Raw genomic sequence first — 15,249 nt, forward strand, 5'->3', positions numbered from 1 at the left:
AAAGACTCGGTAAGCACCGACGGACACGCGGAGTGCTGATCAGTACTCACCACACACAGCGCTGCCATAGAATTCCCAATAAAGCCTCGGGTCGTCATCCGAGCGGCCCTGAAGGTCAGCAAAATAATCTATGGAGAGAGGAGAGAAGCGAAGGCTGTTATTCAAGAGCCGGAGCCCCGAGGGAGACGGGCAACGAGGCAAACGCAACTGCCCTTGGAGACTACAGCAGAAAAAAAAAAATGGATAAAAGAGCATGAGTGAAATAGAGGAGGGGGAGGAGGAAGGGGAGGGAGGGAGGGGAGGAGAGAGAAAAGAGAAACAAACAGAGCAAATGTTGTTTTGTTTTTTTTGTTGTTTTTTGGGAGGGGGGGAGGAGGGGGGAGAGGAGGGGAGAGGGGGCTGATGGTCAGGGGGCCAGCGGCCGTACCACGGGGGAGGAGAGTGACCGTCTCCGCTGGCTCAGTTCAGAGCAGGGCTGCCGACGGCTGCCAGGAATCAAACAAGAACCACACACAGTCGCCGAGCGAGCGCACGCACACACACACACACACACACACACACACACACACACACACACACACACACACACACGCACACACCGAGGGAGGGAGAGAGAGAAAGAGCGAGCGAGCGAGAGAGTGAGCTGGAAACAAACAAGCAGAGGGAGCTGGATAAGCACACACAGAGAGAGCAAAGTGTGTATTCAGCACGCGCACACGCACACACACACACACACGCACACACACATTTGCAGAGTGAGAGCTGGGCTTTGTGCCAGTGCTGAGGCGTGGGGCGTCTGGCGTGTGTTTGGAGGGATTAACGGCCTCCAGATGAGTGGGACCAGGTGGAGGGAGGGCAGCAATCGCTCGCTCTCGCTCATTTTCTCCGGTGCTCCATCTCCCTCCCGACATCGATCCGTCCGTCCGTCCGCACGCTTTTCAGAATTCAACACCACCTTTCCAGGGGTCTACACATAAACCTCCCTTTTGCCACCTGTCCCCCCTCCCCCCCCCCGCCCCTCCTCCCCCTCCCCTCCCTCCAGACACCCCCCACCCCCCCTCCCCACCACCACCACCACCGTCTCTCAGGCGAGAGGTCCCGACTCGTTAGGTGTTCAGGTAATACCGAGCAGCTGGCTCCAGAGGAAGTCTGCGCGCCCGTGTGTGTGTGTGTGTGTGTGTGTGTGTGTGTGTGTGTGTGTGTGCTTTCATTTCCTTTTTCCTCCTGACTCATGTTGACTTTAAAAAAAAAAAAAAAAAAAAAAAAACTACAAACAGTCACGACGCGCCGGCGCAACATACAAAACACGCACCGTCTCCGGCGCCGCAGCCTCGTGAAAAAGACAGGCGCTCGCTCGCACGCATACAAAAGCAGAGTCTCCAGCCAGAGCGAGGCCCATTTCCGCACGTACACTGAGCAAACACAGTCGCCGTTGCTAAGTAACCAGATAGAGGAGCTCAGAGGCAGCAGCACGCACCCCGGCGGGCTGAGACTCCCTATCTAACAGGTGGTCGGGGGGAGGAGGGGGGGAGCGGGAGGGAGGGAGGGCGGGCGGGCGCCGGGGGGGGGTGCGGGGGGTTGGGGGGGGGGGAGACGGGATGACAAGAGATGGACATGTCGGGCTGCTGTCGGGGAGGTGGAGGGCAGGATTTACAGAGAGCAACAGGTTACACAGAGGTCAGAGCACTGAAAGAACAGCAAACAGTGAACGAGCCAAGAACGGGAACCGGGTTGGTGACCGCTCTCTTCAGCAGTTTAGCCTCTCCCCACAACGCTTGATGTCCTCTCCCTCTGCTGTGGCTGCTGTTTTTAAAATTTAAAAAAAAAAAAAAAAACCAACCCTTTTATCTCCTTTTTTCTAGCATTTGGGGATTTTTTTTTTTTTTTATGATTTGTGGTCAAAGGCGCATGAATATTCAAATTTCCTGGCTTTTATTGCATTTTGTCTGCACGAGTGAAGAAAGTTTCCACAACTGCGCGCTCACTGCCAAACACTTCAATGCAGGTGTTTTGGAAGTTGTAGGAATCATTTTAATCAGGATCTTGGATTTCAAAAAGAAAACCAACATTATGTCATCTGTTTTAGTTTTTTTTTTTTTTACAGTTTACAGATTTTTTAATTAAACCTGAACTCAAGCACATGATGTGTAAACTCTCGCCAATTTACAAACACGCCGAAATCAGACCGAACTGCACAAATCTGCACGTTGCACCGTGTTGTTTTTCTACGGGATATTTATAATCCTGATTTCATTCATAAAAAAAATAAAAAAAATAATAAAGAGTTTAAGCTCTGCTTATGTACAGGAAATGATATTTTACCAGTGAGGAAGCGCTCCATGCCGTCGCTGTGGGTCATCTTGAGGAGGCCGCGGCCAGAATACGTGGCCAGGGTGGGGTCGGCGCCGTAAGACAGAAGGACTCGCACCACGTCCAGGTGGTCGTTCTCCACCGCGTCGTGAATCGGTCTACACGCACAGAAAGGCACATTTATTTTAACCATCACCGAACATCAACAGCACCGACCACATTTACACCGAGGGGGGAGGGAGGGAGGGAGGGAGGGGGGAGAAGGGAAAAGCTGGTTTTCGTTTCGTCTGGCTGGAGGTTAAAGATTCTGCGTGCTGCATTAGAAATGCGCGACAGCTTGGTGCTTCTTAAGTTTAAGATTCCCCAAACCGTGCTCTGTCCGTTTTACAAACGAGAATTAACATGTAGCGTGATATTTTTTTAATGGCGGTATTGATCATTCGGCGCAATTTAAATCGCCGCCCTCTTGCCCCGTAAAATCTATTTGAATTATTTCAATTTTTCCCTAAAGACAGACCGAGCGGGAGATGAAGTAAAATTCAGTTTGGATTTATGGGACTGCCGTTGCTCTTGGTCCAACCGCTGCGTTACTTCGGAGCTATAACGCTGCACAATGCTCCTTTAAGACTCGAGCACCGTTCCTTAGAACAGACCCCCTACTGTAAATTTAATAACACAGCAGTTGAAAGCCTTCCCCATTAAAACTGCAGCTAATCTGTCAAATCTCTACCCTTGTATAATAATGTGCTGTAAATCCCAGAAATTTTGTTATGAGCAAGCCAGGGCTACTTAATTGATAGCCAAGTCCTGGCTTGCCCGCTGAGGACGTGAAGGATTTAAAAAAAGAAAGAAAAAGAAAGTCGTGTTCGTATTGCGTGAAGGAAAAGGTTCAGGAAAGACTTCCGTTTCTGCGATTGCGTTACAACGTAAACGAGGGGTGTTTTGTTTACCTGGTGCCGTCCTGAGCGCTGCAGTTGATGTCGGCGCCGTAATCCAGCAGGTGCTGGACGATGCTGAGCCAGCCCCGGGCGCACGCCTCGTGGAGAGCGCAGTAACCCGCGTAGTCTCGGTGATTCACCTCACACACTCTGTTCTCCAGACAGTACAGCACCACCTCCTGAAGGAAAAGGCCAACGCACAGGGGGAGTCGGGGTTAGGGTGCGTTGGTTTGTTTTTGTGTGTGTGTGTGCGTGTGTGCAGCCGAGCCGAGCCGAGCCGAGCCGAGCGCGGCAGGACCAGACGGAGCAGACGCGTACTGCAAACAGTCCTTCCTTTTACAGTTCCTGTGGGAGAGAAATTAGGGAAAAGGAGGAACCGAGTGTGTTCCTGTGCCGGACAAAACACGCACACTCGCACACAAACGCTCCATAATACCGGAGCTGGCGCCAAACACATCGAGGAGACTAAGTGTGACTCAACTGGATTTAGCCTGCCAGATCCTGCTCGTGCACGTATGAGCCGAGCCGTGCGAGCGAGTGTGTGTGTGTGTGTGTGTGTGTGTGTGTGTGTGTGTGTGAGCGCGTGTGTTAGTGTGTGTGTGTGTTCGCCGCGGCTGGGCCCGGACGCCACTGTGGCAGCCAGTTACAATGGCTGGACTCTGAACACAGCATAATGGAAGCGGAACAAAGAGATTTGATAGAGGCGCTCAAGAGCTGGAAGCGTTTTCTCTGGTCTGGGGCTGTGACAGTTGGGCGTCCAGCACTAAGTAGTCAGACTGGTTTTTATTGGATTGGAGCAGCGTCTGCTGCTATTAAACAGAGAGGGTAGAGATAGAGAGCAGCCTGGCAGTGTGTTGATTTAGGGCCCCGTCTGAGTCAGACAAGTGTGTTTCAACACTGCGGGTGTTTTGTCTCTTTAAGGATGTACAAGTTGGCGTGGGACGGGGCGCAAAAGTGTTTGCAGAGCCCTTGAAAAACAAACAGAAAATTGCCTTTTTTTTTTTTTTTTTTTTTCTTCCTCCCCCCACCCCCCACACTTCATTATATATTTACACATATATGTGAATGCCAGACCCATATACCCAGGCACATTCGTAAGTTGGTCCTCCTGACAGGCCTGTGCCGAGGGGAGGAGAGTTGCTCATCTGAACCTGGGAAATGACTCCAAACTTCCATTTCTATGCTAATTCTAGGCAGCCATCTCGTCCAAGTGTTTATCTCTCTCTCTCTCTCTCTCTCTCTCTCTCTCTCTTTCAGCGCAGGGAGGATGGAGGGAGGAAGAGGAAAAGGAAAGGCAGGCGGTGGGGGAGAGAAGCCACTGACAGCGGGACGAGCCGGAGGAGGGGGGAGGGGAGGGGAGGGAGGACGGACGAGAGGACGGACACGGAGCGAGCGAGCGGGAGAGGCGAGAAGCAAACACCCCAACCGATGACAGATAAATGAATCTGCGGATGAAATCTGCCAGGACCGTCCTCTGGGCTGCAGCTGATAATAACAAGAGATGAACGGGTGGGGGGCGTGGGGGGGGTGAAACTAAAGTGTGCAGGGGAGGGGGGGGGAGGGAGGGAGGGAGGTGGTGGTGTGTGAGGGAGGGAGGGAGGGGGGGGTAGTGATAGGAACCATACAGAGAACGGAAGAAGGAGAGATAACGAAGAAAAGGGGGAGAAGAAGCACAATAGAGAGAGAGAAAAAAGTGAGCAAGTGCGAGCAAGAAAAAGTGCAAAAGAAGAGGAAAGAGGAGGCGGGGGGAGGGAGGGAGGGAGGGAGGGAGGTGGAGGAGGGAGGAGGAGGGGGGGTTGGGGGTGGGGTGGGTGGAAAGACGCTCCAACTGGTTTTCTCTCAGCGCCAGCACGCTGTTTGCCTGCTGGAGAGAGATTCAGGAGCGCTGTGCCGAAGCTCCCCTCTGGGGGATTCCACTGTGTGTGTGTGTGTGTGCGCGTGTGTGTGCGTGCGCGCGCGTGTGTGTGTGCGCGTGTGCATGCGTGTGAATGAGTGCAAGTGTTAGAGAGAGTGACGGGCAGAGAGTGTCGATATGCAGCTTGCCTAAGTGCGCGTCTGTGTGTGCGCATATGTGTGCCTATGTGTGTGTGTGCGTGTGTGTGTGCGCGTCTGTGTGTGTGTGTGTGTGTGTGTGTGTGTGTGTGGCTGTGGAGGAGGCGTAGCGCTAAACCTCCGGAGCCGTGTTTAATATCGCTGGGAGAGAGCGAGGAGCTTAGCACGAGAGCCCCGGCTTCCCGCCAGACACACACACACACACACACACACGCACACGCACACACACACACACACACTCCTCCGCAGTAAAATGAGACACCCCCCTCCCTCTCCCTCCCTCCCTCCCTCCCTCCGTCCTCTAATCTCCCTCTCTAGAATGCTTCCCTGCGCTCGCCTGCAATCAATGCATCACTCAGACATTTAACCCTTTCGCAGCGCCGCCTTCCCGAGTCCTCACGTGCAGCAGATGCGCGCACCGGCGTACGTGAATCACGGGACGCACGAGTGGCCTCTCCCTCCGCGACGAGATCAGATCCGCCCCCCCCCCCCCCCCCGAAAGTTGGGTTTCCGGCTCAGACGAGCGAAACGTGTTGTAAAGTGCGTACAGCAGCCTGCCGCTTATTTAATGGCATCGCCGGGGTTTAAGCCTCAGTACGCTGCCTCCGATGATCTCAGATAGAGTTAATTAATCCCGCACTGACGCACATATATTCCCATTAGCCAAGTGGAAAAATAAGGATATATATAAATAAATAAATAATAATAATTAAAAAAAATTAAATAAATTTTTTTTTAAAAGGGACTCGTCATCTGTTTTCATATTCCTGATAAATGCCTCCGATCTCAACCAACCTGCTTGTGCACGTTAAACGCTCATCAGCCACCAACAAACCCGATGATCCGACAGGCTGTATTTGTTCTGGTTCTCCGAACCGGAAAGCGGTTGAGCGAAAACGTAATTCACGTTCCCTGCAAACATGAGCTGGTGAAAGTTTGATGTGACCGATGGAGACGAGTCAGCGTGCTAAGTTTATTGATGTCGTCCAACCCGCACGGCCCTTTCCTTTCCATCCTGAATACAAACCCCTTTCCATCCTGAATACAAACCGCAGGTCGGTTAAGTTTAGGCTTCCTTAAACTTGCGCAACCTTCGTCGTCGGGGCAACAGTAAACGCGATTATTATTATTATTATTTTTTTTTTAAACCCTCCCGACGTCATCTGAACTGCGTCACTTCTTTCTGTCACCGTGTTGTCGTTATTTTTTACGACCACTAGGGGTCGCTCAACTTCGAAACGCAACTTTGGGTGGCAATAAACTGCTGTTTTATTATTATTATTATTATTATTTTTTTTTTTAACAAAACTCATATGGGAGGACGGTCTTCGGTATGAACGATGACATCACGGCTCACCGAGCTCGCTGGCTCGTGAGCAAGATATCGGTTAAAAAAAAAAACAATTAAAAAAAAAACCTGCTGGTATCCTCCAGGCTACACTTTTTTAAATTTTGATTTATTATTTTTTTTATTTTTTTAATGGTGGAGAAAGTATTGAGTGTGAAATGTGACGGGCGCTGATGCGGCTCCTGTGATAGCTCTCTATTTTAAACTGTGCGGTCTGCAATCCCCTCAAAGGTCAGCGCTGTCGACGCCGGGCGCTGCTGGTCAGAGGTGACAATCTTCCAGTCAAAGTTCACCAAGGTTGAACTTTAAAGTCGGCGAGGACGGACTTTAACCCTCCACCGGCAAACCCTCTGATCGCACCGACTTTACGTCTCGAGGTTTTGATATTAAATATCCTGATCCACCACCCCCCCCCCCCCCACACACACACACACACCCTCTCCCCCCCCTCTTTGCTTGGATCATACATGGATTCGAGGAGGAAAATCCCCCCCCTCTTTGCTTGGATCATACATGGATTCGAGGAGGAAAATCAAAAGTGATTCATGGGATGAGAATAAATGACAGATTGTACCTTTATCTGAGCTTTCAATGGGTAGAACTGAAGGGGGCCCCCTCTCTCCCCCCCCCCTGCCTCCCTCTCTCTATCCCCCCCCACCCCCACCCCCCGCGGCACGAGAGGGAGAGGGATGAAGACATCCGCAGAATCTCTTCCTCATTACCATTTCAAATGCTCGGAGAGGGAGGCAGACCAGGGAGAGAGAGAGAATGAAAGGGGAGTGAGCGAGGGAGGGGAGGGAGAGAGAGAGAGAGAGAGAGAGTGGGCTTTCATGTGCCGAGGCACGGATTGCAAAACTAAATGAACATGAAATATGCAAGGTGTCGGCCGGCCATCGGGAACGGGGCGCTGCATGTGTGCTAAATTACATGCACGTGTGCATGAGGTTGATTCTGCATCCTGCATGTTACAGGCTTTAAAGCTTTAAAAAAAAAAAAAAAAAAACCTGCGCATGTGCTTGCAACCGGTGTTTCTCTCTATGCGCGCGCGCGTGCGTGTGCGTGTGTGCGCGCGCGTGCGACAGCAGCCTCTCCGAGCAGCGTACGGAGAGGAACACGTCAGGATGTGCCGTGCGTGTGCTGATTGGGTCGGAACGGGAGTTTCGCTGCGCGTATTTCGTTGCAGGCTCGTAATCAGCATTTGAGCGTCAAGTGCGCGTGCGTGTGCGTGCGTGTGTGTGTGTGTGTGCGTCCGTCTCACAGGCCCTCATATCTCTCTGCCTGTGTGTGATAAGCCCGGAGCTTGCGGCGCTAAAACACCAGCGTGAGACAAGCGCTCTTGTGCATCGCAGGCTTGTATGCAAGTGTGTGTGCGCGTGTTTTTTTTTTTGAGGCGGTATGCATAAACCAGCGCGTCTCTGCGCACGTCCTTGTGTGTGTGTGTGTGTGTGTGCGTGCGCGCGTGTGTTTGTGTGTGTGTGTGTGGGAGCCCCAGGGGCCTGCCCCAGGCTTATCACACACAGGCAGTGAGAGACGAGCTTCCTGCGAGAGCGAGGGAGAGAAAGAAAGGGAGGGAGGGAGGGAGGGAGCGGGGAGGTGGGGGGGGGGGGGGAGAGAGGAGGGGTGTGAGGGTGGGGGTGGTGGGGGGGGGGAGTGTTGTTTGCGCAGCGGTCAGCGCCTTGTTTGTGTAGTCTCAGGTTTTTCTCCTCCCTCCTCCCTCTCCACACGCGGAGCGCAGGAAGGGAAAAATGCGAAGGGGGAATGAAAAAGGAGAAAAAAAAAAAAAAAAAAAAAAAAAAAAAGGAGAAAAAGGAGAAAAAAATAAAAAAAAAAGGAGAAAAAAAAAAAAGAGGGAGGGGAAAAAAAAAAAAAAAAAAACGTTCGAGAGACGCATAAATCAGAGAGACGAGCCAGCTTCTCTCCAGCACGGCTGACTGAACCCTGCTGCTGCGCTGCACCCTCCGCGTGTGTGCGTGTGCGTGCGTGCGTGTGCGTGTGTGTGTGTGTGTGAGAGGGGGAGAGAGAGAGAGAGAGAGAGAGAGAGAGAGAGAGAGCCAGGGAGAAAAACAGCCGCCGCCACTGCTAACCACAGTCACCACGGCACATTAGAGGGCCATTAGAACGCGATTATACTCCCAGTGCTTACCTCTCATTCACACTCCAGCTCGCTCCCATTCAGACTCGCACACATAATCACTGACACACACGCGTACGTGCCCGCGCCACGCACACACACACACACACACAACTCGTCACCATAAACACACACACACAACCATAAAGCAACTTATGAAGAAGCAACAAAAAGATACCCGCACGTATTTACAGTTCTGTGAAGATAAACACACACACACACACAGCATCAAAGGAGATTGATAGAGTGAACACACACACACACACACACACACTGCCCGATCCGCGGCTCAAGTGGTATTAAAACCACAAAGATCAATAAATCAATTTGTAAAATCTGTCAGAAAAAAAAAAAAAAAAAAAAAAAAAAGGGGGGGGGGGGAGGAGGGAGGAGTGGATGTGGAGGGGGAGGGGGGTGCAGGAGGAGAGAGAGAGAGAAACGTTTAGGCCCAAAGAAAGAAAGAAGAAGAAAAAAAAAAAAGCATAAAAGGAGAACGAGACAGCGGGCCATCCAACTTTAATTAAAAGCTTTCAGAGCGATGGGAGTTGAAAGATTCAGGAGAATATACACAAGTCTTTGGCGTATGTGCGGAGAAGGAGAGGATTCGGGTTTAGGAGCGAATGATCGGCAGCTACACAAAGAAAGGAGGAGAGAGAAAAAAAAAAACTCCCGATGCTAGAGAGAGGCAGCGAGCATCGGTCTCCGTATAATGATCCCACCGATCCCTCATGCTGCCTGCGAGAGCGTGTGTGTGTGTGTGTGTGTGTGTGTGTGTGTGTGTGTGTGTCTGTCTCTGTGTGTGTGTGTGTGTGTGTGTGTGTGTGTGTGTGTCACACTTCGCCTCACGGAAAATTAATGAGATGTGAGAGCGAAGCGAGGCAAGAGGAGGGGAGGCGGTGTGTGTGTGTGTGTGTGTGCACGCGCGCGCGCACACACACACACACACACACACACACACACACACACGTGCACACACACACAAGCTTGCGCTTGTGGGGAGGAGGGGGAGGGGGAGGAGGGGTGCCAACGACAATCTGAGTCACAAAGAGAGGAAGAGAAAGAGAGCGCTGAGAGGAAAGAGGGGGAGGGGGGAGGAGGAGGGGGAGAGAGGAGGAGGAGGAGGAGGAGGGGGGGGAGAGAGAGAGAGAGAGAGAGAGAGAGGAGAGAGAGAGAGAGAGAGAGAGAGAGCGGAAACCTGAGAGAGAAGGAGAGTAGCACGAGGAGCGAAAAAGATGGAGTATGCGAAGGAGAAATCGTGAGCAAAGGGGGTGAAAAAGAAGGAAATGATAGAAAAAGCCAAAGAGGGAGCTGCGAGGGGGAAGAATAGGACAGATGTAAGAGAAGAATCTGAAGTATTTTAGGAAGAAAAAAAAATAGAAAAAAAAAAAAAAAAAAAAAGAGTCGAAGCAATCTGTGCCGGAGTCACAGACAGGAACAAAGTCGGGGGGAGAAAATGAGCTCAATTTAAGGAAGAGAGAAAAAGAGTGAAGATTTGGAAGAGATGAAGCCTGAGAGTGTAAAATGTGAGAAAAGAGAGAGAGAGAGAGAGAGGAGGGGAGGGGGGGAGGACGAGGGTGAGAGAGCGAGCCGAGGGCGAGAGAGAGAGAGAGCGATAAGGAGGCCAGGATGTGTCTGAGTGAAACCTATTACCTCGTAGCCGAGCCGCGCCGCTCTCTGGAGCAGCGTCTCCCCGGCGTTCTTGTTCACGATCAGCCGACGAGCCTCCGGCGGGATCGGACGCACGGCGGAGGGCTCGGCGGGGGGCGTCCTGTGCAGGCCCGCCGCCTCCGGTGCAAAGCCGCCGCCGCCGCCTCCTCCGCCTCCGCCTCCTCCTCCGCCGCCTCCTCCGCCGCCCGCTCTGCCGTTCGCCGGGGGCTGCAGGGAGGGCGGACAGAGCGCGGCGGGGGAGCAGGGCTTGACTGGAGAGCAGGGATAATGATTAGGGGAGGCGGCTCTCTTCCTCGGGGCGACGCGCTGCTCGCTCGGCTGAGGGGGGGGGCGGGGGGGAGAGAGAGAGTGTCAGAGCGCCCGTCACATAGCACATGGAAAACACACACACACACACACACACACACACACACACACACACACACACACACACACACACGCGAACGCGAACACTCAAGGGCACGTGGATGAGACTTCACGAATTTACGCACACACACAAAAGGAGATGTGGCGCGCGCGCACACACACACACACACACACACACACACAGTCATGTGAACATTTTTTTTTTGACAGATTAATGGAGCGTCAATTACAACCCTCCCTGCGCTATGTGACAATTAGTTCTCTATAAAAGCCAGAAATTCATCCAGAAAGATGACTCGTATTTCCATTTCTTTAAGCTTCCTGTTCACTCTCCACACCATGCCCCCCCCACCACCACCACCCCCCCCACCACCACCACCCATCGTATCCTCACATGACTTCTCTCAGTCCACCACCTATAAATAGATGCATAATAATATTTATTTTTATATATATATATATATATTTTTTTTTTCTTCTCATTAACAGCATCTGAATTATGTACGATTATTGTGTTTGGAAGACGCGCCATTCAACAACAACAACAACAAAAAACACACCGAGCGTTCACGCCCCAACCGCTGCAGGTTGGCACGCCACTTTCCTTTAACCACTAAACCAACAGAGCCCTCGGAGCGCAACACACGAGCGAGGGAGTTGCCCGCCTGCCTCAGTGTGTGTGTGCGTGCGCGTGTGTGTGTGCGTGCGCGCGTGTGTGTGTGTGTGTGTGTGTGTGTGTGTGTGTGTGTGTGTGTGTGTGTGTCGAAGCAGCTGTCAGGCTGAGGAGGAGCCGGGGAGGAGAGCAGCACGGGCGGAAAAAACGACTAGCCGTCTTTTTATTTTTTTTTTTTCCCTTCAATTTTTTTTTTTCCCCTCATGCTCATTTTTTTTTTGTTTTGTTTTGTTTTTTTTCCCCTTTTCTTTTGAACTCCGCCGCTTTATACGCTCGACCATAGCTGCCACATTCTTCATGTGAGTGAGGGAGGGAGTTTCTCTCTCTGTGTGTGTGTGTGTGTGTGCGTGATGTATAATTGCTCCGGGGTTTTTGTTGTCAGGAAATGCTCCAGAAACACGCCGACACCGGCGTCCCCGGCGCTCACCTGCACGCAGAACAAGCGCCCCGACGACACGCGCTCCACAATTATAAGGCCGGAGACAAAACACACGCTCCGCGGGGAGCCGCCGAGGGCACGGGGAGGTCAAAGCTCCGGCAGCCCTCTAAACATTGTAAACATACTTCCTTCCCTCTGTCCCCTCCCTCCCTCCCTCCCTTCCTTCCTTCCTTCCCTCCCTCTCTCCCTCCCTCTCTCGCAGCTGCATAATCGGAGGCGCCCGACAGGGCATGCCGAAACAGACTCCGCCGCTGCAAACATCCAGACGGGCCGTATCTCGGCCGGACACCCGACCCGCTCTCACCTTGTCGTCCTCGGCTGCGCCCGGGTCGGCGGCGGGCGGGCGGCGGCGGGGCAGCGCTGGCCCGGAGCGTGAGGCGTGGCCTCTTTCCCTTTTCTCCCGCTCCCTCTGGCCCGTGTGTTTGGTCTTGCACGGCCGCTTGCCCTTGGGTTTGTCCGTGTCACTATGGCGACGGGGCTTGAGGGGAGGGGCGCCTCCAGCGCACGGAGGCTCCGGGGCCGGCGGCGAGGGGGGGCCCCTCCTGGGCTCCTTGAGGCCACGGTCACCTGAGAAGGGGTTCGGCGGGTGCACTCTGTCCTTCAGCTGGCTGGGGGGAAGGGAAGAGGCGGCTACTCCTGGAGCACGAGGAGAGGAGGGAGGTGAGGGGGGGAGGGAGACGAGGGGGGAGAGAGACGAGGGAGGCAGAGAGTGAGCGCGTGTTGCGAGAGCTCAGAGGAAGGCGAGGATAGGAAAGTATTGGAAGGCCATCTCTCACCCTCTGTTGGTTTATTAATGAGCACACAGAGCTGTCTGGGAGCGCAGCATGCCTGCTTGCCCAGGAAAAAAAAAAACACACACACACACACTACGCAGACTCACATAAATACCCCTTTCGTGAGTCGTGTGCTCTTATTCACTGCAGCAAGGACACTGCTAGGAGTAATCTCCTTAAACAAATGTGGCAGTGTCTGGTTTCAGCCTGTTATGGTCCATATTTAAACAAAACAAAACAAAAACAAAACAAAAAAAACCTGCCCTTGAAACCGCGTTGTCAAAATGCTGTTTAATAGCTTATTGGAAATATGTTTACTTCTGTATTGTTGCAAACTATTTCCATCTACGCAAGAATCTGCTCTGTCGTACTAAAACTTTCAAAATAAAAGTTGAAAAAGTCCATTTGGTCAATCCTCGGGTGAGAAGTTGAAATTAAAAACCTTGCTCGTAGAAAAGTACTTTCTTATACGAGATACAGATTCTTAACAGAGATGAATGTGTTTTATGTAAATTAGTGGTATTCTGAAAAACTGAAGGAAATAAGAAAGAAAACAGGCCTGACAGTCATTGCAAAACACAGCTGTTGCCACGGTGATGTTATCTAAAAAGATGAAAAGCGGAGGGGGAAAAAAAAAAGCAGAAAAATAAAAAGTCAGCGGCCAATCGAGGCCTGTGGTTTCTGTAGAAAACAAAAACCCAAAATCTCCCCTTGCTTTATTCACTTCCTTTAATCTCCCTCCTGCTCTTTTATTCTCTCCTCTTCCTCTGAGCCACCCTCTGCCTCAGTTTGGGCACATGAATAAGGGAAAGCTCTGGTTTTAATAGGACCCCCTCCTCCCCCACCTCCCCTCCCCTCCCCGCCTCTCACACACACACACACACACACACACACACACACACACACACACACACACACACACACACACACACACACACCTAACAAATCCCCCGTCCACCCTTTCCCTGTAACTGGTCTTGAGAGGGAAGAAAAAAAAAAAAAAAAAAACATTGATCACACATTAGTCACACTACACCTGCCTACGCGTATCTCCAGCAGCCACTTCCTCTCCGTCGGCGCTTTCATCGTGCTGCTCACAGAGCCGCTGAACAAAAAGACCAGAACCACGGGGGTGGGGGTGGCTTGCAGCTTGGTCCGCAGCCGACCCCCCCCCCCCCCCTCCACTTTTTTTTTTTTCGGACTCCCCAGCCTTTCTGCTGGCAGGAGGAAGAATCCCCTACCTCATTTCCTCTAAACCCCCCCCCCCTCTCCACCCCCTCCGACTGTTCTCGGGAAATCCCCTAAAGAGGAGACTGCTCAACAAGAAAGTGAAACGTGAGCCAAAGATAGATTTCCGTTACCCCAGCTGAACTCAGAAAATAGGCAGCGGTTTCTACGGCTGGCGGTTTGCTCTTACCATTAAGCAGCTTCTCGCAGCCCCATTTCCTGTTGATCTCGGCTCTCTGCGCCTGCACCGCCGCCTGCGCCGCCGCCAACGCCGCCGCCGCTGCCGCCGCCGCTGCCGCCGCCCGGTCCTCGGCCTCGCCGGCTCTGATCTTGTGCTCCCGTACGCTCTGCACCGGGGTCACCAATCGGGATTGGGGCCACGCCCTCTCCTGCTTGATGTGGGGCCCGTCGGGTGAGGCGGCGCCGCCGCCGGCGGCAGGCTTGCTGAGCCGCAGCCCCTTGAGCTCGATGCAGACCTTGAGCTTCCTCACCTCCTCGTCGTCCTCCTCGTCCTCGTCCTCGTCGTCGGGGCTGGCCGGCTCCCGCTCCTCTGTGGACAATACAAACACAGAGCTTGCATTGTGCAGCTATAATTGAAACGACGTCGTGTCCCGTGAAAAGCTCGACGCGCTTTTAAACTTGGATTTAAAGATTAGATGAGAAAAATTCTCATTCCTCACTTGGTTTTTAATATAAAAAAAAAAATATAAAAAATAAATCATTAAAAAAAAAAAAGGTCCATAAAAACCCACTCGATGAACCCAGAAATGAATTGTGGGAAACTTCGACCGTGACAGGTTTCCTCTCGCGTGTCTGGTGTGTTTTTACATGTCGGACAAAAGACTTTCGCAGACTCCACCTCTCACCAACTCTCCACGCAGACATACTGACATGCAAACTACAGAACGCCGAAGAACAAAAGCTATTTATGACTACATTCTTTACGGCTGGTAAAAACCCCATCGATGCTTTATATTTAACTAACACACACACACACACACACAGGCAAGAGAGCGGGATGTAAAACAGACAGACTGAGGAGCAAAAGGGGAGAGAAGTCAAGAATCGGGTGGAGAAACAAAGCAATAAAAGCCTGGGGAAGGAGAGCTGAGGGTCTCTCCCCCCCCCTCCCCCTCCCCACCACCCTCCCTGATATTCACAGGGGACGGGTATTTGACTCCTCTGCCAGTGCCAAGGAGAGCGAGCACCATACTGCATGCCAGAAAAAAAAAAAAAAAAAAAAAAAAAAAAAAGAAGAAGAAGAAGAAGAAAAAAAAAAAAAGGAAACCCAAACAGATGAGGGAAAAAAGAAAGGAGATGAAAA

General features: G+C 52.0%; 1 protein-coding gene across 3 annotated transcripts in view; it reads right to left on the bottom strand.

Moving 5' to 3' along the window:
• Positions 1-15,249, bottom strand: part of bcor (BCL6 corepressor) — a 36,202-nt gene that overhangs the window by 1,647 nt on the left and 19,306 nt on the right. For all 3 annotated transcript variants that reach the window (XM_069154203.1, XM_069154201.1, XM_069154202.1), the window contains 6 exons: positions 14,116-14,475; positions 12,230-12,561; positions 10,430-10,765; positions 3,261-3,427; positions 2,323-2,468; positions 51-128 (listed from right to left, as the gene is read on the bottom strand). In XM_069154203.1, the coding sequence (XP_069010304.1) occupies positions 51-128; positions 2,323-2,468; positions 3,261-3,427; positions 10,430-10,765; positions 12,230-12,561; positions 14,116-14,475 (1,419 nt within the window). The remainder of the gene's footprint in view (positions 1-50; positions 129-2,322; positions 2,469-3,260; positions 3,428-10,429; positions 10,766-12,229; positions 12,562-14,115; positions 14,476-15,249) is intronic.

Source organism: Embiotoca jacksoni, unplaced genomic scaffold (assembly GCF_022577435.1).
Source record: "Embiotoca jacksoni isolate LCO1_2020_lvr unplaced genomic scaffold, fEmbJac1.0.p SCAF_2, whole genome shotgun sequence".
NCBI lineage: Eukaryota > Metazoa > Chordata > Actinopteri > Embiotocidae > Embiotoca > Embiotoca jacksoni.